This window comes from Centroberyx gerrardi, chromosome 3 (assembly GCF_048128805.1).
Source record: "Centroberyx gerrardi isolate f3 chromosome 3, fCenGer3.hap1.cur.20231027, whole genome shotgun sequence".
Lineage (NCBI taxonomy): Eukaryota > Metazoa > Chordata > Actinopteri > Beryciformes > Berycidae > Centroberyx > Centroberyx gerrardi.
This window is the reverse complement of record NC_135999.1, coordinates 31,490,639-31,518,190: the sequence shown is the minus strand read 5'-3', so window position 1 is coordinate 31,518,190 and position 27,552 is coordinate 31,490,639. Positions and strand designations below refer to the sequence as shown.

The 27,552-nt window shown below is 42.2% G+C and overlaps 2 protein-coding genes and 1 non-coding gene across 3 annotated transcripts in view; 1 reads left to right on the top strand and 2 right to left on the bottom strand.

The window, feature by feature from the left end:
- The window catches only part of tmem132a (transmembrane protein 132A), a 28,696-nt gene extending 15,997 nt beyond the window's left edge, over positions 1-12,699 (top strand). Inside the window, exons 3-13 of the mRNA XM_078290156.1 lie at positions 1,439-1,651; positions 1,952-2,199; positions 3,130-3,264; positions 4,165-4,434; positions 4,542-4,694; positions 4,795-4,990; positions 5,714-5,857; positions 10,069-10,271; positions 10,438-10,657; positions 10,845-11,036; positions 11,677-12,699. Of these exons, the coding sequence (XP_078146282.1) occupies positions 1,439-1,651; positions 1,952-2,199; positions 3,130-3,264; positions 4,165-4,434; positions 4,542-4,694; positions 4,795-4,990; positions 5,714-5,857; positions 10,069-10,271; positions 10,438-10,657; positions 10,845-11,036; positions 11,677-12,699 (2,997 nt within the window). The remainder of the gene's footprint in view (positions 1-1,438; positions 1,652-1,951; positions 2,200-3,129; positions 3,265-4,164; positions 4,435-4,541; positions 4,695-4,794; positions 4,991-5,713; positions 5,858-10,068; positions 10,272-10,437; positions 10,658-10,844; positions 11,037-11,676) is intronic.
- A 4,561-nt stretch (positions 12,700-17,260) lies between these two features.
- trnak-cuu (transfer RNA lysine (anticodon CUU)) lies at positions 17,261-17,333 on the bottom strand. The gene has a single exon. It is a non-coding gene; the product is annotated as a tRNA-Lys (tRNA).
- Positions 17,334-19,156: 1,823 nt separating this feature from the next.
- The window catches only part of LOC139925043 (uncharacterized), a 64,542-nt gene continuing 56,146 nt past the window's right edge, over positions 19,157-27,552 (bottom strand). Inside the window, exons 13-15 of the mRNA XM_078290151.1 lie at positions 24,390-24,578; positions 20,752-21,190; positions 19,157-20,313 (exon numbers count right to left, since the gene is read on the bottom strand). Coding sequence (XP_078146277.1) covers positions 19,577-20,313; positions 20,752-21,190; positions 24,390-24,578 — 1,365 coding nt within the window. The 3' untranslated portion in view covers positions 19,157-19,576. The remainder of the gene's footprint in view (positions 20,314-20,751; positions 21,191-24,389; positions 24,579-27,552) is intronic.

Genomic DNA, 27,552 nt, shown 5'->3' with positions numbered 1-27,552 from the left:
AGGTGAGCAAGAGTCAACTTGAGGCCTTTAGTGTTAGTCCAATCTAAATGTAGACAGTGCCCTCTGTTGGAATCAAGTTAAATAGCAGTACAGACTCGAGATTTATTAACATAATGCTGCCTTTTATTGATTTTTTGGGGGTTGTTTTGTTTTCCTTTGAGGACGTTGCGGGCCGGATTGAGATGGTCCACGGGCCGGTTCCGGCCCTGGGGCCATATTTTGCCCATGTCCGGTTTAGGGGGACGATAAATAACAATACAGCAGACAGGGGTATCACAATTGACTTTGAACATCAGCACTTCAAAGCTAGGAGGTTTCTCCACTGAGATGAGGCTACAGCTCAAATGAATTTTAAAAGCCATCTCCACGACCAGTGAGTCTGGGGGAATTAAAAAACATATAATTGGGGGGACAAAGCTCAGCGAAAGAACTGATGTCACCGGACCTAAGCCAGGTCTCTGTTAAAAACAGAAAATCCAAATTGTAGGTTGTAATAAAATCGTTTAAAACAAAGGTTTTATTTGCTAAAGATCTTGCATTTATGAGGGCTAAATTAACAGGCATGGTGAGACTCATAAGTTGAGGAGCAGCTGTGATTGGCTGGAGATAACGGAACTGATCCTTCTGATTAACCATTCGGTTAGAGTTATTGACAGAGGGTCTCATACTTGTAAAAGCCGGTATAGTGAAAGCTGGGGTTTGAAAAGGATGGGATAGGGGATTGATATCTGGAGGAGGGTGTGTGTAACTATTGTGTCCTATCCTCCCTACTGGTCAGGGGGCTTGCAAACTGTAAGTGATGTTTGTGTTTAGCAGTCTTGTTTCCTTGCGGTTAGGATGGAGATTATCCCACTTGTAGAGATCCTCCCTAGTCCAGAAATAGTCAAAGTGGTTGATAAAACCAAGACCAGTAGCAGCACAGAAATTGAGAAGCCACTGATGCAAACATAAAATCAACCAGATGCATCAACTCAAATGATCAGTCCCCAGCTAAAACAACGCAGAAATTAAAACCATTTTTTATTCAGTTCTGTTTAGACGACCAAGTCAGTGTAGAAATGCAATCAGCTGTTCATAGCCACTGTTACCCAAGCACTGAGGACCTCCAAAATGGCCGCCAGAGGGTGTGTTACATCATCTGAAAAGCCTTGATACTTACTCCCTTTTCCCCATTACTTGTCCTCTCTATTTTTCTTTCTTTCTCTCCCACTTGTCCTCACTCTCTTTATCTTTCTTTCTCTCTCTTTATTCAGTTCAATTCCAAATGTGCTTTCTTGGCATGGTAAAATGCACTTACTTTGCCAAAGCATGAGGAAGACAATAGATATTAATGCAAAATGATTATGGACAATTTATAGTAAAGATTAATTAACAATTGACTGCAAGAGACAACTTTCTCTCTCTCTCTCTCTCTCTCTCTCTGTCTCTCTCTCCACAGCTCATATCGGACCCCGTCCTCCCTCTCTCCCTTCCCCTGTCGGCGTCCCTCCTTTCAGAGCATGTGGAAAGAGAGAGGGACGAGGGAGGGCAGGAGAGGTTCAGGGTGAGGGCGCTGTTCCACATGCGGGGCGACGGCAGCACCCGAGGGACCTGCATCACCCTGCACGCCTTCAAAGAGACAGAGGAGCACAAGGCCTCCTGCATCACACTGGTATAGCAGGGGACGGAAGGAGTGTGTGTGTGTGTGTGTGTATATGTGTGTGTGTGTGTGTGTGTGTACTAAGATTAACTGTACTTGGAAAGTATAGTCTAGCTAGAGTTCCAGCATTTTTGCTGGTCCTCAGCAGGGAAAAGGTCTTTTTTTGAGTTAAAGTTGGAATTAGGACTTAAAAGTTATATGTGTAACTGTACTTATATGTCTCTCTCTCTCTCTCTCTCTCTCTCTCTCTCTCTCTCTCGCTCTCTCTCTCTCGCCATCCCTTCCTCTTTCCCTCCTTTTCCTGTTTCCCAGCCTCCTCTAGGACTTTGCGTGGTGACTCTGACGCTGCCCAACGATTGGTTCGAGGAGGAACACCTTGACCAATCGTATCAAGGTTTGGACAAGCGGTACAGACACATCCACGACCGCCGCTGGGCGCAGAACCGGGAACGGCAACGGGAGAGCCGTCGTCATGGGAACTTTATTGGCAACCGTTGGCATGGCAACGCTGGTGACAACGGTGGAACCGGTGGAGGAAGAGCATCTTCTCCCTCACTAAGGTGGACACAACATTCACTCGTTCATCCATTCATTCATGGGTTCATCCATGCATGGGTTAATTATTTCTTTGGTTTATTCATTCAGTCAGTCATTCATTCAAGGGTTCATTATTTCATTCATGTTATTTCATTCCACAGAACTTGACTGGATAGAACGGTCCTTCCATGGTAATTTGGCTAGTACAGCATAAAATGGCGATGATGGAATATTAAAGGTTAGTTGCTATGGTGACAATAGAAGTCTGGGCATTAAGGCTGTAAAGTGTGTCACACTTGCTTGAGAACTGTGCAGATGTGTCTGTTGCACGAGCTTAGCAAACTGTCAAAACTCAACTGAAAGCTGACCTTAGCGACGAGGCTAACGTAGCTTTATCAAAGACTACTTCTCTCACTAGCTCTTCTACTCAACATTAGCATATTAGCAAACCATGGCAGCAAGGCGACGGAGAAGGTTCTTTGGTCCTTGCTGCAAAACCTCTTGCCTCAGCGACTTGCCGCAATTCAGCAAGAACAGAAGCTAGCCAAACGGTACACATAAAAATGGCCGCCACTCTTAATGTCCTGGAATGTTGATTTGAATCGGAATGACCATTCTGTCCATTCAAGTTCTGTGCTTCATTCATTCATTCATTCATTCATTCATTCATTCATTCATTCATCAATCATAGGTTCATCCATAGGTCATTCTACCATCCATTCCCTTCCTTGAGCATTCCGTTTTCTAGATAAAAACTGAACTAGGCGGGTTAAAGCATGCTACAAAGAGTGCTAGAAGATATCACTAAATATAAATGCCCATATGAATAGTTAGATAAAAATGAGATCTCTGAAGAAAGAAGGCTCTGTGAAATCATGGATCCAATCTTTTGTACTTGATGGTGAAAGGTTTTCGACCTCATCTTTAACAGTTTGATTTATGCTGTGATTCAGATACCGTCCTGGTGCCGAAGGGGACACCGCTGTGCCAGGGGCCCTCAGATACCAGCGGGGCCCCATTGGAGACCGAATCCAGCTCTACTACTCCTCCTTCGGCACAGTGGCCAACCTGAAGCTGACACCGCCAAGGTATGGAGAAGAGAAAATGTTAACATGTAGAGAGGTGTGTTCACTTCTCTTCAGGTCAGTGGGTTCTTTATTGTCCCCAAAGGAGAATGAATAGCAGACCAACACCGAATGACATATATAACATGCGACACTAGATAAATAATACATGTGCTAATAGCAATATAAAAATATTGTTGGAGAAAAAAGGAAAAGGTGCATTGTACAAAATATCTCAATACAGTAAATCACAATTTCATTGAAGAAACATATAAGATGAGTAATAGTACAATGAAGCAAATCAAGAAATTTGAAAATCAAAAACAAATCAAGAAATTATGATATAAAATTGATTTCAATTCATATGAACATTCAATAAATTTAATATCATCTGGCATCATCCAGTGATTGTAGTCCCATGTGAATGTGCCATGTCTGTAATTTGTAAAAAATTCCAGCACCAAATACCTTCCGTTTTTGGCTGAAGACCATGGTCCTCTGATAATACTAATCAAATGTGCAAATCAAATGCTAATTTTAAACATGATGTTTTTGCAGATGATTTTGTCTTCTTCAAGTTTTGCTTTGTTAAACCGGAATCCTGATTTTTCAACCTTGACTTTAACAAATAACAAATCCAATTTGGCGCCAGTGATTTTGATGAATTTCACTATTCCAAAGCGCAGAGGTTGGGGTAATTCAGTAATTACATGAGGTCCCACATAATACTAGTCCTGTGCAAGAGTTTGGGCTATATTGTGGTTATTGCTATTTACCATCATATAGCACAACCTTTGATATGTTATTGCTTAAGCGTATCAGCATGGGGGGTTTGTTGGATTTATTTCAATCGTTCCGTATGTCATTCAATCTCCCTCGCTCTCTCCAACATCTCTCATTCTTTCTCTCCATCCATCCATCCAGATGCGTGGAGGACAAATTGCCTCAGTCCCAGAGGCAGCTCTTCTATATCAAAGCAGTGACACTGAGAGAGGAGGAGAAGGAGGAGAAGAAAAAAGAGAGGAACAGCACCAAAGAAGAGGAAGCCTGTTTGAATGGGCAGGAAGTGGAGGATCTTAATTTGGATTCCCACGTCCTGATTCGCTATCACCGAGGGCCGATCCGGATAGGACAGCCAATTGGGGTTTCTGTCAATTTGAGGGCCAATTTCAGTGCTGAGTTTGTTGTTATAAGGTAAATGGAAAAATTGCAGAAATACGAAAACTTGATATGAATAATACAGTTGCAGCTGTTTTCACTGCTCTTTAAATTTAAAATCTGTGTGTGTGCGTTGTCCCCAGGTTAAAGGTGAAGAAGGGCCTGGTGTCGATGGTGGCCCAGCGAACTTTGACCTCTGACCTGTGGGCGGTGACCCTGGAGAGAACCCAGGGCTCAAAACATGATGTCATCTCCATCATCTGCCACAAACACACTCCAGTCAAGCACATACACAAGTAGGTCAAGAGCTTCATACACATTCACACTAGAATCAAATATGAATATAAAATATGAATCAGATGAATGCACCTAATTAATCAATCACTCCTCCTGCAGTCCCTCTCTCCTCCACCAGGTGGTGTGTCTGTCAGTTGATGGTCTTAGGCGGAGTTTCGGTGTTGCCATGACAGTGTCAGCTAACTGGTGGGTGGAGTACTCGGGGCGTAATAATCCTCCATCGCCATATGGGGCAGCAGTGAGCACCTTCTCTTTCGCTGATCGACACATCGTCGGCATCGCTCCCATCACGGAGGTAGTTCATTCATTCTCACTTGTTGATTTACTCATTCATCTTCATTCCATTCTTTCATTCAAACACTGAGGTATTTACCAAGTTGTCCATTCATTTGTTCATTCTTTTGTTTATTCTGTGAATGTACTGATAGTGTTAATAGATTTTAAAAAGACCTAGACACTTCTGTATGGCCCTCTTTAGAGCTGTTAATGTGAATACTATGCACATTTTGCATTTGTCATCTTATTAATATGTCTGCATATTTCCTTACTTTTCTTATCTTTTATATATTGCAGATTTCTTCATGCTTTTATCATTTTTCATAGTGCATATACAGTATATACAGTATATATATTTTTTCAATCCAAAAAATCTGTATTGGACTTCAAAAAACAATATTGGTCAAACCCTATTGAAAGAGTAGCTAAACCCCAAACCCAAATCTGTGTAAAGCCTGATATCTAATGGTGAAAAGCATGCTGCTGAACTGGCCATCTGCTATTGGCTGATCTTTGGCACCAGGTGATGTCACCACCTGTTGTACTCTATAGAAGTTGACATTACATGGTGACATCACCTGTTGTACTCTATAGAAGGTGCCATAACCTAGCACCAAAGATCAGCCAATAGCAGATGGCAATTTCAGTAGCATGCTTTATACCATTAAATGGTACTCCATACTCAGAAACCCCATTCGGTGTGTAACGACCATGTATTTGCTGTTTCTGTTGTTGTCTCCAGAGTGACACAATCATCAACACAGCCATACTGACCAACGAGCCTGTGTCACTTCCTGTTATTGTGCTGGCCATAGGGCATGATGGGAAGGTGTCAGACGTCACCGCTGCTGTCAGGTGTCAGTCGACCAACGAGAACATTGTCAAGGTATCCTACTCGACTAGAAGTACTGTTAAGGAATTATCCAACCGCACACTGTTAGCAACTGGCGAAACGCGTTGTTCGCTTCTCAAGCCTAATCTTAAGAAAATAAAGCTGAAAGTTAACAACGAAGTCTAACAGTGTTAGGTTGGATAATTCCTTTATATGGACTGTCTTATTCCTGCGACCAACCTGCACCTGCAACCTGCGTCTTGACGACTAATTTCCATAGAAGTACTGTTACTTTACTGAAATTGTACTGAAGTAGAAGTAAAATTACTGGTGTAAAAATCTACTGGAGTAAGAGTAGAAAGTAGCTCATTTAAAATATACTCAGTAAAAGTTAGTTACTTAAGAGTCTGGGGTCATTTTGTCCGTTTTGCTATACATTTGGTTTTGCCGTTGTTTAGCACAGAAAAAACTGTCTTTTCCCGCATGGTAATGCATGGTATAATTTTTTTCAGCATCACCTATCATTTTGTCAATCCAAGACACTATGACTGCCAACAACAAATAAAAAATACAAGAAAAAATGAAAAATTTGTCTGTAGAAATTCACAAACCTTTATTGAAAATCACTCTAAATAATCTTATTGAAATGTTTCAAAGATATGAAAAAGTTCATTTAGTTGTTGCACATGCAATAAAAAGCAGAAAACATACATACAAACATAAAACAATCAAACTATTTTACATGCTATATACAAAAAAGTAGGCTTGTCCCCATTCATTTTTTCCACTTTTTCACATTGCAAGTCTGTCTGTGCCATTCTTGGAAACAGTTCCTATCTAAAATGACACATCACACATCACATGCCTGACACTTCCAGGGTGTGTTGACAATGCATCGCTCACATGACTTGCGGCCATAGGAGGCCCTCTTGCTTGGACCCCCCTGTTATGAGATGGCCACCATGAACTGCTTGTGGGTTAGAGGAGTTGTTTGTTTGGCTTGGCTGTGCTGAATGTGCAGGATGTAACCGTTGGCGGTGGCAATGTCAATGAAATGATGGAACATTGTCCGATACCAACGTGAGGTTTTGTGGTGGGCTGTGTAGTACTGTATGAGCTGATCTGACAAGTCAACTCCTCCCATGTGTTTGTTGTAGTCCATGACAGTGGCAGGGCATGGAATGTTCTCTCGAGTCCAGTGACCATCTCTGCTCTTCACCCTTCTTCGTACTGTGTCCTCTCCATAAGCTTGGTGGATGGTGGAGCACACTGCCACCTCTCGTGTGTCCATCCATTTGACAAAGAGAAGGGGATCTTCTCTGATCCACCTGTTAGCTCCTCGTGAGGATTTACTGGTGAGACTGTTTGGCATTCCACGGGGGGCACTCTTTTCTGTTTTCCCTGTACATCCCACAGGCTCCAATGTTCATAGAGTATGAGTCTCTGAAGAGTCTGGGACCAGTGTAGAAATTGTCCGCAAAAACTGAGTAGCCTGTTCCCAAATATGCAGGTTTGATGAGTGACATCACACTGTCATATGAAAGGCCATTTCCAGAGTCTGTCCTCGACTTTCCTGCATACACCGAAAAATCAACAGTATATCCATTCTTGGAATCAGCTAACACAAAAAGCTTGAACCCCAACTTGGTAGGTTTATTTGTCATGTATTGTGTCATGCCAGTTTTTGCCTTGGTTGCAACCATTCTTTCATCTATGGACAAATTCTGGTCTGCGTGGTAAGCAGAGCGGACTACATCCAAGAGCGGTTTCACTCTGAACAAACTGTCATGCTCTGCTGTTCCCTTTTTCCTGTCACATGTGACATCCTCCTCTGGGTCACTCATGTGGATGTTCCAGGAGATTTTTCTGAATCTGTCCCTGCTCATAGCAGATCCAGGAAAGGCGACAGAGAAAATGTTGTTCTTTCTCCAGAAGTCACTGATTTGTTTCAGAGGTACAAGTGCGATGAACAGTTTGAGGCCCAGGAATTTGTAAAACTCCTCAACAGTGATATCAGTCCATGTATATTTTTTTCCTTTTGTCAGGTTTTAGCTGCCTGTTTGTTGGTGTTCAGTGTCCTTTGAAAAAAACAACTAAAACAGGTTCAGTGGAGCGTATGTATTGAGAACTGAAGGATTTCTTGAAGTTTATAATTGTAATTGTTTAGATGATCTGTGTATTGTTCTAAAGGAACATTTACAAGTCCTCTAGGGGCTGTGGGGCCTGCCTATAGGGTGGGGTAAGACCACTGGAAAGACTCTAGGCTCCTTCGAAGAATCCTTCAAAGAATCCTTCAAGATCTCATCTAAATTGATTTCCTTTTGAGAGGAAACATTGAGGGAGTCACTCTCAGAGAAGTTATACTGGCTGACCAGAGGTGTCACCAGTGTGAGAGTGACTGCTCAATATCTTTCTTTCTTTCGTTTTTAATGTCATTTTATGTATTTTTTTCTGTTTTATGTGAAGCACATTGTATTTGCCTTGTGTATGAAATGTGCTATATAAATAAAGTTTGCCTTGCCTATGCACCTGTTCTATGTAGCTGAGCTCCAGGGAGGCAACGAGGTGTGAATCGCTTTGGTACTGGAGCAACATCAATGTCAGCTTCTGTTCTCCATGCCTGTGAGCTCCGGGTTGGCTGCCGTAATGGAGACCTTGATCTGAATCTTACGCTCCTTGACACAGACCTACTCCTGGGCAAGCCACATCCTCCTCTGGGAGGATAAAATTTCCAATATTCAATAATATATCCAATAAAAATTGCTGAATATGGTGGTTTTTCTTACCTCTCCGCCTGTGGATCGATTCCATTTTCAAAATTCAGCTCCTTGTCTGAGTCAATCTCTGGTTCCGATGACTCGTTTCCCATATCCTCCTCATCATCGGGGAAAAAACAATGATAGTGCCTGACTTGTATTCAGTGTTCTCCGATATTGAGACATTTTCATGCAAACAAAAGCAAAAACTGTTCAAACTACGCGCTCTCCGTTTTCTCGCAATACGCACGAAACGGTCACGTTACCCAATACTTTTTTTTCATAGACAGCATTCTAGTGGTTGAGCGATTCCCTTCCGCCTAGCAACTGCTGCTAATTGGTCGAGAGCACATGTTCAGTAAGTATGTTGAGTATGTTCAGTGTGCTGATTGGAGTCTGCACTTTAAAAAAAAATGTTCCACTTGCTTTTATGTCAAAAAATGACAAAATAAAGCTAAAAGTGTCCTTCAGTGCACAAAGATAGATTTTATGCACAACAATAATTTTATATAAAATGCGAATTATGATATACAGTATATGCTTCTGCTTGGTCGACCGACATAAATGAGGCACCATTTGAAAGCCCAAAGTTTGTACTTTCGGCACATTCTCACCCCTTGTCACTGCATGCTACGAGAGAGTAACTGTTCATTCATAAAAAATACACGCAACATCTCATCGTCGACGATGACTCCTACTTCAGCATGGGCATTTTCCATGTAACAGGCTACATTTTCCATGTAACACAAAAAGAACAAGAGGACAGAGTTGAATATGTGATATTGTACATGTTATAGACTACAATGGTTATTGTAAAAATACGATTTTGAAATTCATGTCATTATTCAGTATGCGATTTAAAAAAAAAAAAGAAAAATTCCATCCCAATCACTCAATAATGTTACTATATTGATGTTCCTTTTGCTAATGTACCATTAGCTAGCCAAATAGCTAGCAAGGCTGATGAACTAGACCACAACCAGACAAATGCAAACTCAACAATACTGTAGCTGAATGTATTGGTTTTTGGCTAATGAATACTCAGCTACTAGGCTATCATGGAGAAATATGAGCATTAATATTACAGTTAACTGAATATTATCTCCACATATAGTTTGCGATTGGCCAGTTTTTAGTGCAATATATATATTGCACCAATATAGAGCATACAAAATTATAGAGCATACAAAATTTCTCATGGACACAAATTAAAATTAATTACAAATAGTACAAGTACAAATACAGAAAAAAGCTACTGAATTACAGTAACAATATTACATTAAATGTTATATTATGATATATCATGTCTACAGCTTGTTAGTTATATTATATTATGTTATGATGTGCATGCTCATTAAGCATGGGCCAGAAAAGTCCAGTTCTTGCTGGCTGCTCCCAGTCTTTCTATAACAAATAACTACTTTTAATCTGAGTTGTCTAATCTTTTTACTGACATGATTTACCTACAGTAATTATGTCTGTTTTTCCCTCTTTGTTCCATGACAACAGGTGTCCAGCGATTGCTCTGCCCTCTTTGTGGACGGCAGCGAATCAGGATTGGGCAGCACCTGTGTGGGGGTGGAGTTTCTATTAGGCACGCTCAGTGGCTCTGTGTGTCTGGCGGTGTGGGCTCCCTTGGTGCCCCTGCGAGTGTCCCTGGCAGACCCCGTTCTCAATGCCATAGATGGCTGGAACCACTTCACCGAGCACGGGTATAGGAGAGCCCCAGTGTGCCCAATTATTTCTATTTCTTTCTATCAGCCCAATATATCGGTGTAACCATACATCAAACACTCACGTATGTACACAATTGTGCACATGTGTGTGTGTGTATGTTGTAACTTAAATGTCTTCCATTTTTACTCTCTCTCCCCTCAGGTGTTCGCCGGTGTTTCAGCGCTCTTCGGTCCAGGTTCTGACTCAGTTCACGGCTCAGGACCTCCAGAGCAGGACCACTCACCTCCTGGGCTCATCCGATTGGTTCGTGGACGTGACAGAGCTGGTCCGTAATTGGCTGAGAGTGGAGGACCCTCGGGTGGCATCCCTCGGCACGCAGAACAACCTGATTGGCTTACGGCCCGGAAAGACATCGCTGCATGTAGGTGATAATTCATCATAACCTTGTAAAAGCACTTAGTTGAATGCTGTGTCGTGTGTGTGTGTGTCACAGTGTTTGGATGGTGGAGGACGTGGGTTCCTCCACCATACATTGAGTATCAATTGTCTACATGGAAGATATCAATGTTTATGTAGAAACAATCTCTCTCTCTCTCTCTCTCTCTCAGGTCATCTCTGGGCAGTGGGACGGGGTGCTGGGCAGCTGTGACGTCACTGTGACCTCTGACCCCGTCACCCCCGGGGACCTCTCTGTGCAGGTGGTCAGCGGCCTCGGCATGTCAATCACGGCCAGCCCCGCCCACCCCTCCATCGTCACCACAACAGTGACAGCCTACAACATCCTGTACAACCACCAGCAGGTGAGGGCGAGGCGGTTGATGATGACAAAGCAAACTCCTCACATCATTCCATAAACATCCAAATAAGAGACTTTTTAAAGTGCAACAGTTAGGCAGAACTGACTGGAAAGGAATAGGACTGGAAATAATGCTGCATTCATGTCCTTTGGGAAAGATGGTAGATACGAGCTTCCTACTTGAAAATACCATTCTCCGCAGCTTTCAGCTTTGGTGATGGATCCAGATTTCTTGGACTTACTGAATTCTGATGTCATGACAAGAAAATGCATTCATTCAAAATAAAACCAACAAAATTAACGATTTTCATCACATACGCTAATGCCAGGGTACAACTACTTGCAGGATTTTCAGTTTATGATTGACATTGCAATGTTTGTCTTGCTGTAAACATGCACTCCTAAGTTCAGTGTGTTAAGTGTGAGAAAATTGATCAGAAGCAACCAAAGAAAACTGGCATCTTGAAGGCTTCCAAGTCGTCATTTTTTAACTTCAAGTTGTTCCAACGGTTATTTCCACAACAACGACTTGAAAGCAACATAAAGCCCAGACCCCCACAACTGAAATAACGTTTTTAATTGTAAGGTTTGACAAAACTCTCCCTCTTTATACCCCCCCCCCCCCCCCCCCCCCCTCACTCCAGGAGGCATCCATCAGCGTATGGCTCCAGTTCAGCGACGACACCGCCTCCCTCCTGTCCTCCTTCAGCGGCGTCCCCTTCTTCCTGCGTCTCTCCTCATTGGCTGAGACCGTGGTCGTTGTGACGCCCGGCCCCGCCCAGCGCATCATCGCCCGTGGGGACGGAGGCGGGCCCTTGCTGCGGGCTGAGCTTCTGGTGTCAACCTGCGTTGACCAACCGATCGCCTTGAACTCAATCGCTGAAGGGGAGGGGAAGGAAACCAGAGGAGGAGCCGGGACGAGGAGGCTGGCGAGGGGATCCGGTTGGATAAGAGTCAACCTGGACTCTGACCTGTTTGAGCCAATAGGGAACGAGGACGGGGAGGGCGGGGAGTTTGACTTTGACATTTCGGACACGCTGGTGGAATCGGACGGCGACGTCTACGCGGCGAACTTTGACGAAGATGCGGAAGACGTGGAGAGCGGGAACGTAACCACCGGCAGCGACTATTACGACAAAATCGTAGGGAAGGCGGTTAACAGAAACTGGAATGATGTCGGGAAGGGGGGGATGGTGACTCGGAACAATCTGGAAAGAGCCGTGCTGATGCCGAGCCACGAGGAGAGCGCCGTGTACTTCTCCCCGAGCCAGGAGAAAGAAGGCAGGTGGAGAGAGGAGAGAGAAGAGGAGGAGGAGGAGGAGGAGGAGGAGAGGCACGGAGATCGAGAGTTAGAAGTCGGGGTGGGAGCCGTCCTCTCTCTCCTCTGTCTCTCCACCATCCTCTTCCTGGCGAACTGTCTTCCCTGTGCCCTGAGAGAGAGGAGGAGGAGGGGGAAAACGATAGCCGAGGAGGAGGGAGAGACGGAGGGAGACGCAGAGGAAGAGAGGGAGGGAGAGGGGTGGAAGAAAAAAGAGGCAGAGGAAAAGGAGAGGGAGGAGGAGGAGTGGAAGAAGAAGACAGAAGTTGAAGAAAAGGGAGAGGCGGAAGAGCAGGAGGAGGAGGAGGAGAAAAGGGAGGATGTTAAGGAAGTAGAGATTATTTGCTGATGCATGCAATTTGAAGAGGATGAAAGTGGATGGGATTCTCTCTGTTAGAAGAAAGTAAGAGATGCATGATTTTAAGGAAAAGGTGAGGGGAAATGACAGTTTACCGACATAACATCCCCCTTGTTAAATATGAACAAATCCCTCAATAGATGTAAATATGTTTTTTTTTTATGAGAAGGGGGTTTTAAATTATTTTATCCCAGGACAAAAATCTGAGAAATGTATATCCTTGGAACCACCAGAAAAATGTTTGTGACCTATATTTTGGGTACCATAATTTAAGAAACACTGATCACCAGAAACAAACCCATCTGCCCATTTTGGGTTCTGAACCATAGCTTCAGAAACAATAATCAAATTCAGCCTATGTTCTTCTCTGTCCTTTGTTTGTGACTGTGTGTCTTTGGCAATGTAGATGGGGTGTTTGTCTCAAGCTTTGAGTTTGATAGATGTTTTATTTGTTCCGTCACCTGTCTCTATTTATGGACGGATTTACACGGGTACAAACGATCGCATTTTTAACCCCTTGTAGCACAGATCTGACTGGGAGAATCCACATGGAATCTGATTATTCAGTGTTAGGACTTGTGCCACATGGGGTTAAAAATCAGGTGTTTCTGTTCCTGAGGAAATCCAATCTACTGTCTGGCTTTGACAATGTGGATGCAGCGTCTGCCTGAAGCATTTCAGTTTGATGGAGGGATTTGCTCTCTCACCTGTCTCTTTGTATAGCGTCTGATTTTTCATGAATTGGGAGTTATAGTCCATCCAAAAGGCACTTGTGTTATTTGTTAGCAACAGTGGCGCAAGTCAATGGGACTGAAAATATTCCAGTGAAAATTCCATTTAATTCCTTCTATTTAGTAAATTAGAACATAGCAGTTGGGAAATTGCAATGTGCTGAATGTGATTTTTCAGAGAAATAGTTTGCAGCCTCATTGATTGAAAATATGCTTGTAGTATGTCGAAAACCAGAACAATGAAGCGAGAGCTCTTTGATGGACTTAAAGCAATATTCCACTTAGTTTTAACATGAGGGTTATTTGGCTCTTGACCACCATGAAAACCAGAATATAAACTAATCACCAAGTCAGATGCAGCTGGATGAGTTTGTAGCATTCAGATTTTTACTTCCCATTAATTTGAATGAGCCATGAAAATAGCCTGAAAACCGACATTTAACACATTGATGAACAGATTCAACAACAGATCCTGCTGCTGTGATTTTCAACTGACTGTGGGTCCAACGTTTTAGAACAAAATTTTGCCAAATAGCATTTTATTGATAGAAGAGAACATAGTGGAGGGATACCATTTAGGAGAGATAGTTCCTGTTTGGGAGACCGGATCTACTTTTATTTTTATATACTAATTTTAGTGTAAACCAAGAACAGAAATGCAAAATGTCTTAAAACTCATCCAGCTGCATCTGATCTTGGTGATTAGTTTATATTCTGGTTTTCATGGCGGTCAAGAGCCAAATAACCCCCATGTTAAAACTAAATGGAATGTTGCTTTAAAGGACTCCTAGTTCATGATAAACCAGATAAGTTAGGCCTACACTTTGTAAAAACCTCACAATCCCTTTAAGAGCAATTGATGTACTATACAATGTAAATATGTTGAATCATTACTTTCTAATTGAATAACTTGAAGCTATGTTTAACTCTGAAAACTGTTATGTAATAGTGTGACATCAGTTGCGTTTAATTATTCTCATTTCATATCATTCAATCAGTTTGAAATAAAGTTTGCCGTATGAGGCAATTTTCCAAAGGGCTACTGGTGCGGGTGACTTAATGTATGACCTTTATCAACATCTATTGGCGACAAGTAAGAATTACTCCATTCTCTCTCTCTCTGTCTCTCTCTCTCTCACACACACACACACAGACACACACAGACACACACACACACACACACTCTTCTCTCTCCCTCTCATTCCCTCTCTTGCTCTCTCTCCTTCTCTTTTCTCTCTTTTTCATTCTTGCCACATTATCATACATGACAAACAGACACACACACACACACACAAACAGACACACACACACACGTGCGTGTCCTGTCCTGTCCTGTTAGTGTGGGTGTGTATTGAGCGACCGGAGGAATTTATGGAGTGCCAGACTCCATTAGTGTCGGAGGCTGAGAGGCTGAAATGAAGCAGCGCCTTCCCCATTTCCCTGCTTAATTAAAGACCCCTGAGTGTGTATCGTTGACGTAACAGTGAAAGGAGGACTACGTAAACATATGCAGTTGGCAATTTCAACACATTAGGTAGACTGTAAAAGTGGGAAGTATGGGAAAGAAATGGATTACTAACATTTGTATTTTCTGTATTTAACAAACTGTTAATAATGAATAAATATGAGCAATACAAAAACATAACGTAACACTGTTTCTGCTACTATTATAGGCTTATAACTTCCCCGTCATTAAGGCGTACTGGAAATACTTTCCATTGATGCAAAATTAGCCATAGACTGTAAAAAAAAGATGGATATAGAGACATCACCCACTGGCTTCTGAAGACTCATTTTGAAGCCTGGAGATTGTGTTTACGGTTGCCGCCATGTTGACATGTTTTGGAGCCCGAAACAACCCTGTGTTATATCTGTTATATTCCATTAATGACACAATTATTTTGAAAATCACCATAAAGAGAGACATAAAAATAAGTGAAATTAGCTACTGAGACCACAACCTCTTGTGGACAAAATGTACTGACTTAAAATTTTGAGTGAGAAGTTGGGCTGTTGTCCCATTGACTTAATAGAGCTGGGCGGTTTGGAGTCTTTTGGACCACTTGGGTTAAGCCCAAAGTTAGTTTGCCAACCCACTAATTTCACTTCATGAGACACCTGAGGCACCTGTCAAGGAACTGTTGAGTCATTGGTACTGATCAACAACCCTATCAACCCATTACAAAAAAAATCATGATCAGTACCAGACTGAAAATCTTACTTATTGCCCCTTTAACCTGTACATAACCTAACCCAGTGGTCGTTTAATTTCGCTATTATTTTACTCATTAGAAGTTAACACAGTGAGGGAATGTATAGTGTAATTATACATTACAGTTACATTCGTCATTACAGTTATGTAATCATATTCTAAATCATATCTAACAACAAAAATCTACTCTGATGGGGTTGCTTGTAATTCCAACATCTTATAAAATGAAGGTCCGCGGTCACAACTCTATTTGTGTGGGACCATATGACAAAGTTTGGGAAGCTAACATTACACGATTCCGACGAGGCCAATGCTCTGTTAGTTATATGTAGGCCTTTACATTTCACACTTAGTGCAATTATTTTGACAGCAGAACAAGCCATATGAGAGAAATTCGTTATATATAACAGATAGCCACAACATAGTGATGGACAGTTGAAATATGACGTTTCCATCCTTTGCTTTTCAGACAGCAGAGTGGCGCAGCGGAAGCGTGCTGGGCCCATAACCCAGAGGTCGATGGATCGAAACCATCCTCTGCTAGTTTTTCTGCTCTTTCGAAATATTGACTTTTTTTCAATAAACAAAAACTCCGTTACTGCAAATAATCGCTTAGAAAACCAGTATCTTTGGTGCAGCGAATGTGTAAATCGATGTTTATGCGCGAGAATTTAACGCCGCTTCCACTGAAAGAGTGTTGCCTTCACGTGCTCTCGGAGATATCCCGAGAGTTGTGGGCAAAATGTACAAAAAATACATACCATCAGAAATTCTAAAGTGTAAATGGTAAATTTGAGTGGGATTTATAGTTACAATTTTTCAGTAGACTCGCTTTTAATAATAATAATAATAATTATTATTATTATTATTATAATAATTATAATACATTTTATTTGTATAGCGCTTTTCTAAATACTCAAAGACGCTTTTCTTATTGTTAATACATTTCAGGATTTCATATATTTGCATATGTGAACATATTTACCAAGTAGACGGAGAATATGTACATAGTTACATCATCAAGAACAAACTAGGACATCTCTATACAAAAGTAGGAATTTCTTATGATACCAATTGCTAAAATGTGATTTTTAGGGGCTTTGCCATTCTGTGTAGATAATTAGTATTGTTGAATATTTCTATTTTCACTGTTTGTTTACCTTTTAGTTGTCACGCATTTATGTGCATAATTATAAGTTGTCCTCTTGGTTATGAAGAAACAACTGCTGCAAATGCTATTCAGACTAGAATTTATTAATATTACCAGAGATGTTACTAAGGCCTGCATGTATCAAACAACTTTTGGCTAATGAATGAATTAAAACATCAATTGCATGCATGATGCACATTAGTCTTCATTCTGCTGCTGCACCAAAACGCTACCATTTGTTGTCATTTGTGACCAAGAGCACTCGGAAGTAAGAGTTTACGAGGAGTACTGAATGCAGCATGAATACCGTCACACTGTAATGGCGTTTCTGGCCAGCGGGTGTCGCTGCCCCATGTTCTCCTGCAAAGTGGAACCTTCACCACATGGCTGTTCTCCTGCAGGTCGGATTTAGCTGTGCGTCTACACGTGATTTAGAGTGTCTATAAGTGAAAAGTTATGCGCCCAACGTGGGGCTCGAACCCACGACCCTGAGATTAAGAGTCTCATGCTCTACCGACTGAGCTAGCCGGGCTGGCTTCACTGTTGTTTACATTCCATCTTTCATTTTCAGAGTATTTCCGATATACGATACAAACAATTTATATTTAAACTGGAATTCACATCATTCATGGACTCAACTGCAATAACAATGTCTGTCTACTGTAAACCATTATAACCTTTTAATGCTCAATGATCTGCCTTTTCACTTTTTCATGTTCATTTCTTTTTTGCAAACTTATTCCTCTTTTACTTTGTAATGGAATTTCTAATTGTTATGCTTTATTCCGAAGTGGTTGAAGACCTTGCTGTATTTGAATCCTTCAATAAAACAAATATCAGCATTATTAAATACAATAATAATAATATGTATAATACTTTCATCATTCATGATGTGACCAGGTGTCAATTTTCATCACACATCATCCACATTGCTGTGTCCCTTCATGACAACAGCAGCTCTTCATCTGTCATTTGTCTAAACTGATGAACAATGATGAGGATTGAAATGTTTTTATTGCGCTTAGTAAAATACATTTACTGTACAGTCATAAGTATATATATATATAAAAAAAACAAAGATCATTGATTTTTCGGGTTCACAGTACATATTCATCTACACCAGTGGTTCCCAAACTGGGCCGCTCCTTCTTAGGGGTCCCAAATGGGTGGGAGGGCCTCAGATCATTTCACCCCCAAAAAAAAAGTAGCTTAAAGGTGCCATGTGTGGCATTTTTAAACATCAATATATCATTGTCAAATTAATTGTCATACCTTGGTATAATCACTGTAAACAATTGAGATCATGGTAGAAGCGATTGGTAGCCTCTATCACACATCAGTGGTATTCGGTCCTCCAAATTAAGACCACATTTCCCATAAGCCCCGTTGCGTCCCGTCAGAAAGTGGATGCTGTTACAAGGGTTCATCAAGGGTGAGTTAAGGGTGTCCTGAGGAAAAACATTAAGGTCTACATCATAAGACTAAGGCCTAATGTAGTCAACACATACTGATAGTGTTATATTGTTGCTGTGTAAAAAAATAAAAGCATTTAAAGGCCTCAACCGTAATCAAACTGTGAACCTGACAAGACAAGACAGATAGTGGAGACATTTTCTTTTTGTTCTCAAATTAATCACAGGGATTTTGATACAAGGACTGATCAAAGACGCTAAGCTTGAAACAAGCTCAACATAGATGTTATATGTTCTCAATCTGATACTTTGGTTCCATGTAGAATGTGCATCTAAAACTCTATATAGCGCTAAATGTATAATCTCTATGCACTGGCAATATAAGTAGAGCATTTGGACTTTTTATCACTCATACCTCTGGAGGAAAGTCATGAATGGCCAAACACTGCTTTGTACCTGGTATTGCTGCCGTAACATTATTCGAGAAATAACATTTGTCTCTGAGGTGTTTTCCTTCCAATTAAATACTATTAAAATGAAGTCATGGTTTGCCCTCTCCTGTTCCCTTCACACCTGAGACCCTCACCTTAAGGCTGATTTATGGTTCTGCGTCAAACTTACAGAACTGTGCGTAGGGCGACGCAAGACCGCAAGAACTGTGATTGGCCCGCTTCGTATGTCCTCCTACCTGTACCCGGTTGATGTCCGCCGATAGTGAAGACAACAGGGAGCAGATCAAAGAGCAGGTTCGCAAATATGTTCATTTGTATCACGCCTCATCCCCAAATTATTAAGATTGCCAGATGTCACTGAATTCATGGTCAGAACTAAACCCCAAACCCAAATCTCCGGTGAAGCCTGACATCTAATGGTGAAAAGTAGGGTACTGCACTGGCAATCTGCTATTGGCTGGTCTTTGTGCCAGGTGATGTCACCACCTGTTGTACTCTATAGAAGGTGATATCACCTGGCACCAAAGACCAGCAAATAGCAGATTGCCAGTTCAGTACCCTACTTTTCACCAGTAGATGTCAGGCTTCACCACAAATTTGAGTGAGGTTTAGTTACTCTTGGAGTGTGCGCAGAAACACCAATGCAGAACTACAAATGCTTGCACCTCCATAGACAGACACTTCAACGCCAAACTATAAATCAACCTTTACCCAATGCATTCACTCCAGCCCTGCTCATTTTCTTTCCTCTGCCCCTCCTCCTCCACCCCCCACCTAGCACTCTTGATGGTCTAGCATGGTAAGCTAAATGGGTACACAGTGAGAGCAAATCCGTATGTGTACGCAATAGTTTGCTTCAACAAAATGGAACTGCATTAACAGCTCTGTCCGCCCCCAACTGAACGCCACGTTCACTGATCCAGCCCCGACACCCCCGGCCCTCCCCTCGGCTGCGGACCACAGCCCGTGGCGGACTGCTGGTGCGTCCTCAGGTTGCAGATCCAGGCGAAGCGCTTGCCGCAGTGGTCGCAGCTGTACGGCTTCTCCCCGGTGTGAACCCTCTGGTGCTTCTTCAGGTTGCCGGCCTCTGAGAAGCGCTTCCCGCAGGTGGCGCAGCGGAAGGGCTTCTCCCCCGTGTGGACGCGCTGATGGGCCTCCAGGTTGGACAGTCCGGAGAAAGCTTTGCCGCAGGCTCGACACACGTAGCTCTTCCTGCGGCGCTCGCCGGGCGCGAGGCCAGCGGCTTGGTTTTTGTTGTGGTGAGCCAATAGGCTGGCTCGCTGCTGGGCGGCAATGGCCACTTCGATGTTGGCCAAGCCCTTAACCGCCGTTGTCGTTCCCCTCACCGGTAAAGCCAACTGGGGAACCACAGTGGAGCCCATCGTCCTACAGGTTGAACTGATACTAGAAATATTCGTCCTGTCAACGCTATTAGTATTACTAACACCAGCTGTAGTAGTGGATTGTGTGTTTTGTGGGGAATGAATGCCACGTTGTTGCTGGGATGTCCTGTTGCCGTAACGACGTTGCTGTAGCAGCGACTGAGTCTGCACAGTTCTCATCATGGCTGCCGTTCTGCTCCAGGGAATCTGAGAAGACGGAGCCTGCATCCGCAAAGGTACAGAGGCGGATGTGCCTGGTGACAAGGCTAGGAGGAGAAAACAAGGAGGGGTCAAGGCATGTAATAATACTGGGAGCAGAAAACAAGGAGGGGTCAAGTTATGTCATAATACTGGGAGCAAAAAACAAGGAGGGGTCCAGTTATGTCAAAAAAATAGGAGAGGAAAACAAGGAGATGTCAAACTGTGTCATAATACAAGAAGTTGAAAACAAGGAGGGGTCAAACTCTCATAATACTAGGAGTTAAAACAAGGAGGGGTCAAGCTGTGTTATAATAGTAGGAGAGGAAAATAAGGAGGGGTCAAACTGTGTCATAATACTAGGAGTTAAAAACAAGGAGGGGTCAAACTGTATCATAATACTAGGAGAGGAAAACAAGTTCAAGTTCATTTAAATACAAAGATGTGTGGGATACATAGCAATTATTGAGTTACTTTACAGTTACAGTTACTTTCCCATGAATTACCTTGTGAAACAGTTGGCTGAGTGTGAACTCTGGGCCGCCCAGGCAGAGAAGAGAAACTCTGGCTGCTCTCTCCTCCACTCATCCTGGCTGTTGTAGAAGTCGACCCTTGCGGGGGTTGAAGAATGAGTGGAGGCTGCGGCTCGGCCTCTACAATAATGACTCCTTCCTGCTCGCGCTCTGCCGAGTCGTCGGCGGCGAAGGAACACGAAGGGCCGCCGGGGGGCGACACCGAGTCGCTATCGGGGGCCCAGCGAGTGAAAAAGGTCTCGAGTTCGAACAGCGAGTACTCGGAGCTTAGCGGGTTGCCGTTGCTGGATCTCTGTTGTTGTTGATGTGAGCTGGGGTTGGCCGGTGTGTTGGTGTCCGGTACCCTCAACTGGACCGACACAATACTGCAGGGGTCTTCTGTTATCAACGGGGCTGACTGTGGTGCTGCAGACTGTAAAGAGGAAGGCGAGGGGGGGATAAGGGGAAGAGAGAGGGGAGAGAGGGGGAAGAACAGAGAGGAGCTTGAGAGAGAGATAGATGAAGACCAGAAGTTGGTGACTTGCAAAAGTCCTGCTACTCTTGGAGAACGATTGCCGTAACTTTCGGCTGCAATAGCCATCGTCAGGGTTACAGTGTTGCATGCATAGTCAACAATAAATATATTCAATGACATACAAAAGAGAGGACTTTTGGATCTTTCATTTTAAAGGACTGCACTCAAATGGAATGTATGGCATTGATTAGTCAGTCGCTATGCATTGATTAGATGGATGTTGAAGGGTATAATACAGATGTCCTGCAGACAGATCTATAGATAGTGCGGTGCATGAAAATCCCAGGAGGGCGGCCATTTCTGAGATGGTGTATCTTTATACTTTCGCTTTATCATCTCATTATCTGGAGAAGTGTGCTGTTTGTCTAATCTAATCTACCTAATCTATTCTAACCATCACTTACGATTATTTATGTTTATGGTTGTATTATTTTATTTCAATGCTGTTCCTGCTTGGCCAGTATTTTTTCCCCCCCAATTTGTAATATTCATCTGTTTATTTTATTATCTGAATGCACATGCTTGAATTGATTTTGTCTTATTTAGTAATGTATTCACTATTTACTCTGCCAATAAAGCATGTTGAATTGAATTGGCCTATTTTAAATACAATAGCAAACTGATTTTATTATGGTGAAATAGCCATTGGAGAAAAAAAATCTAATTCCAATCCTCCTTGGGGGCATTAAGACTTGTCTTTACATGTGGCTTAGTGCTCATTTTAAAAAGGATTGTGATACATCTTTTATTCTGTCTTCTTTAGTCTACATGAATTAGGACTATATGTGCATTACAGATTCAATGATAATATTGTGTCACAATTTTGTCATTTCACTGTCCTCTATACTGTAGTAATATATGACCTCTACTAAAAAAAAAAAACACAAATTCACAAATTCAGTTTTTTAAAAGACACCATTTTAATTATTTACAATGCAACCCTTGGACATCAAGCAAAATTTTACAAAATTGTGACACAATAGAAAAAGCTCATCTAGTGTTACATATGTCTGGTCCTGTCAATCGCAAATACCACAGTGGCTTACATTTCACATCAGTTCACACTTTAAAAATACACATTATTCTAAAAGAGAATTATTGTTGTCGATAAAGAATAAATATGTGAAATAGGTCCTGTACCGTTAAAACAAACTCATTGCATTTTAGTTCTAATCCTCACTGGAAGCACATGATTACAAAATTATTTTTTTTTAAGATTTATTTTAGGCATTTTATGCTTTATTTGATAGAGATAGTGCGAGAGAGAGACAGGAAGGTATGGGAGAGAGAGAGGGGAGGACATGCAGCAAATGACCGCGGGCTGGATTCGAACCTGGGTCGCTGCGGGAAGGACTGAGCCTTATGTGGTACACGCTGTGAGCCACCGGGCACCCCCATGATTACAAATTTTAAAATGCACACAATATTATTGAGCGGAAATTTCCCCGAACTGTGCCTAAGTGAAAGTGAAAGGCTATCATACAGTGTTCCCTTCAGGATTTGAACAGTTCCCCTTCTGTTCCCAGCGCTGGTTCACATGTGCATTTTTCTTAAGAGTTGGAGCAATTTTTACTCACACCTGATGTCAATATCTCACTGTCTATCAATCTGTCCCTATGTCTTCCTTTCTTTGTATCCATCTATGGCAACCTTCAAATAGTTTAAAAGAGCCAAAGATCTCTTCATTCACTGCCGTTGCAATGCATGTTTACACTTTTCAGGCTATTCAAATAGCTGGTAGAATAAATAATCTGCTGGTTCCCATATGTGAAACCATTTTTAAATAATTTCATATTAATTATATATATATATATATATATATATATATATATATAATTAATATGAAATTATTAAACATATAATTAAACATTAAACATATATATATATATATATATATATATGTTTAATTCTAATCTAGGGCTTGGTTGGGTATTGAAACCTGATTCCATTTCACCTGTCCAATTTCTCATCACTAAAATTGCAAAAATTATAAGCACAATATTTTGGGATCTCAAATGCTTTTAGAAAGTACCAAGATATTCAGAATTTGTTGTATTTTGGTGTAATTTAGTTACCTTCTGAGAAATGATTATGAGTTAAAGGAATAGTTCACTCCAAAATGAAAATTCAGTCGTTATCCCCTCACCCCCATGTCAGCAGAAATTCCACTGAAGTTGGTTGGACCACCAAACACACAGTGAGTTTGCCCCCGTAGTTCCATCTCAGCCTTCTCTCACACTATTGAAGTTAATAGAGCCATCTTTTTACAGCTCCAAAAAAACAGAACAAAATGTCCATCAAATTTCTCCCCACAGCTCATGCAACATAATCCAAGTGTTTTGTAGCCAAAAAAAATTGTGTTCTGGTGGAGGACTTTTTCTTCCTACTGCAGGGTGGGCATGCTACCAGAGCACTGTCAGTGAGGAAAATCTAGGAGATAATGAGGTAAATATTGGACTTTTGGACACACAGTGCAAACGTTACGCTACAAAACACTTGGCATGAGCTGTCTGGTGAAATTTGATGTTTGACATTTTATGTGGTTTTTTTTGGAGCTGTAGAAAGAACTTCAATAGCTAAAAAAACAAAAGGCTGGGATAAAACTACGGGGCTAGCTTGCTGTGTGTTTGCTGGTCCAACCAACTTTAATGGAGTTTCAACTGCCACAAGAGTGAGTGGATAATGACTGAATTTTCATTTTGGGGTTAACTATTACTTTGAGCTAGTTCATTAGATGGCATGTTAACAATCACTTTGATGATTTAAAACTCAAAAAGATATTAACTTATTATCTTCTAATAAATGTCCTGTAGGCTGCAGCCTACTGCCCATGTCACATTTTGGCCACTATACCAAAGAAATTAGCCACTGTTCTTCACATCACATGTGAGCTGGAGTTAGTCATTTTTTGCTGTTGTCTCTTGAACATTTTAATAAGGATTTAACATTAAAAGATTAGGCAAAAGTTGATAAATCAGATTATCAGCTTTTGATTATGGGTTCTTATTTACCTCTGTGTCAAACCATGACAATTAATGACAACAGCAAAACAGACCAAGTTTATCTCACTGTGCCAACTCTACTGACGACATCTCTATGTTTGAGGGTGATGTCTGTTTTGGTGTTTCTTCAGGTTGCTGGGATCAGAGAACCTCTCGGGGCAAAGCGAGCACTGGTACGGCCTCTCCCCGGTGTGGATGTTCCGATGGATCTTCAGGTTCCAGAACTGGGAGAATTTCTTCCCACAGATATTACAGCCATAGGGCCTCTCGCCTGTGTGAGTCCTGAGGTGGGATTCTAAATTCGCCGGGGAGCTGAACCCTTTCCCGCAGAACCAACAGATGCAAACCTTTTTCCTGGGATTTTTCAGCTTACTAACGGCAGCGTAGCTCCCCTGACCCTGACTGTGACCCAGCACCTGTTCGGGCCTCTGACCGGAAAGCTGCATGCGACCCGGAACCTGAATGGGACGAGGCTCGTCTGACAGATCGATAACAGGAGCCTGTTCGAACGACACTGAATTCTCGACGGTCAATCCCCTCCCAGAACTGCCAGTTTCGCCCCACGAGAGGGGGGCGCAGTGTGAGGACGGCCCCGGGAGGCTGTCGTCGTGACAATAACTATCCCCCCCGTTAGTCCACAGCGAAGAACGGCCATAGCTGACCTCTGAGAAGCCCCGCCCGGACTCCTGCAGGTCCGAGAGCTGGTGGGTTGAGTTTTGCGTGGTTTCATCAAATGGCAGCACTCCTCTGTAGTCGTCTGTGCTGGACTCCACTAATCCTGCCAGAGGACATAAAGCAACTGAGTCATTCTCTCATTTTGCCTATTTACATGTACTTTCAAAGTTACATAAGTTTTCTAGTTATTCTTGTTAGTCTTATACATTTACTAATTAAACAAAAATGATGTCTACTACATCTTTACAGTTTCAGCTCATTGTGATCATATAACTGCTTTATTTAGTCTGTTTACATGAAATCCATGGCAAGAATACACGCACAAATTCACCAAAACACAATGTTAAAACATACATACATGCATGCATGCATATATGTGCGCACACATATGTATATTTGCACACACGTACAGCACAGGGACATCTCATTTTTTACATATTCCAATATTTGTGGATCACTAACTGAAACACAGCCAACAGAATGTGTTGACATTATTCTAACAGCTGAGCATGGCCGTGTTTTGACGCTGCTGCTTTTATCAAACTGTCAGTGCTGTTTTTGCATGAAAGTAAATGGAACATGGCCGCTTTGGAAAACTCACTGCCTCACTTCTTTTGGCTCAATTCTTTAGGCAGAGTGCGCTCTACAGTTGAGAAAAGTTGAACTTTTAAGAGGAACTTGCATGTCGTTAACGTCATTTTTTATGAGCCAACCAATTACAAGGAAGAACAGGAAGAGTTTCACGGTATGGTGTAAGATAAGATGAAATTTAAACATCCCAATTTCCCCACAGGGATCTTTTAAGTTTAATCTTATCTTACATGGGAAGCTGACAGTTTAAGAACAACAAACACCCCAATGAAACTGGAGAAAGTAGTGATAGAAAAGTCAGTGGTAGTAGAAGAATACTGTGAACACGGCCTATTTCTGTAATTAAGCATGTGCATAAAAATGGCGGTCTCCTGCCGCTCACTCACCCTCCTGTATGCTTAGGCCTGTCTGGCTCCGGGTTTCTGTCACTGACTCCACCTCTTCCACCTTCACCAGCACCACATCTGGCTCCTCCTCCTTATGCACGGCTGCACCCTGCAGACACAAACAGACAAGACAAGACGGTGGATATTACTGCACCGCAGACACACGCAACGGGATATGACACAACGCAGAATGTGCAAAGTCACTCATTGACTTTTCACTGACTCCAAAAGTCATTGAGTGCAGTTGAGGAAAAGCTGCGAGGGAAAATGTAAGAAAGAAGAAGAAATATTTCTTGTCAGGGTGTAAAGCCCTCTGAACCGATCCACTGATACCAATGCACATACAATTCAAGGCGAATGGTAAGCTGCTTTTGAGTGGTGTATCCCATTCTGTCCATTAAATTGTAGGGGAAACACTGCTGTAATTTTGTGTTTTTAAAAAATTTGTGTAACTTGCACTTTTTGTCAAAGAGAAACATTTGGTTTTAAGTAGAAGAGCTGATCTATAATCAGATTTGCCTTCCGGGCCACTTGTCCTCACTGTTTTTGTTGTACCATTTGCTCCTTGTTCCCTTGTATCCATTTCAAAAAGGTGGACCGTGGCCATGAGGGATGCACGAGCTCAACAACAATGTCTAGGTACGCTGTGGTGTTCCAACAATTTAGTACAACTTGACCTAATGCGAGCCAAGAAGCCATTCCCCAGCCCATTACACCACCACCAGCGGCCTGTACTGTTGACACCAGGCAGGATGGACCCATGGCTTCATGCTCTTTACACCAAATTCTGTCCCGGCCATCAGCATGTCACAACAGAAAACAGGATTCGTTGGGCCAGCAGCCGTTCTTCCACTATTCAGTCATCCAGCTTTGGCGATCATGCGCCCACTTGTAGCCTCATCATCTTGTTCCTAGGTGACAGGAGTGGAAGCCGTGGTTTTCTGCTGTTGTAGCCCGTCCGCTTTAACCTTGTGTTCTAAGATGTCCTTCTGCACATCACTGTTGTACTGAGCCGTTAATTGCATACTTCCCCCCTCAGGACTGCAGCTGACTGGATGTGTTTTGTTTGTTACACCATTCTCTGTAAACTCTACACAATACAATGTAGAAAATCCTGGGAGGTCAGCAGTGTCTGAGATGCTGGAACCGGCACATCTGGGACATTGTATGTATCATACATCTTGCCTATTTTACATCTAGTCAACAGTAACTGACCCTCTTGATCCTGTCTGCATGAGTTATAATACTATTATGCTTTATATATACGTGACTCACTGTCTAGAGGAGTGAGTAAACAGAGATTGAGTGTAGATTTCATTCTGTAGAATGGTACTTCCTTTTTAGACAAGGACTCAAATGGGTGATTGCTTGTCATGTTGGGGGTCGACACTCTTCAGTCTGGGGGAGATTCAGGCCCATGACTTTTGGATGCCTTTAGTTTGAAAATAAGTATTTCTTCTTGTTGTGTCTACTCTGCTCTCCTTACTGCTCTTTAATCAGAATGTGATCAATCTTCCCTCATGGCAGTACAGAAGAGGATTAAGGCCACAGGTGAAAAGTTTATTTGAGTTCAGAGTTCAAAGTCAGAATTCTGAGATTAAAGTCA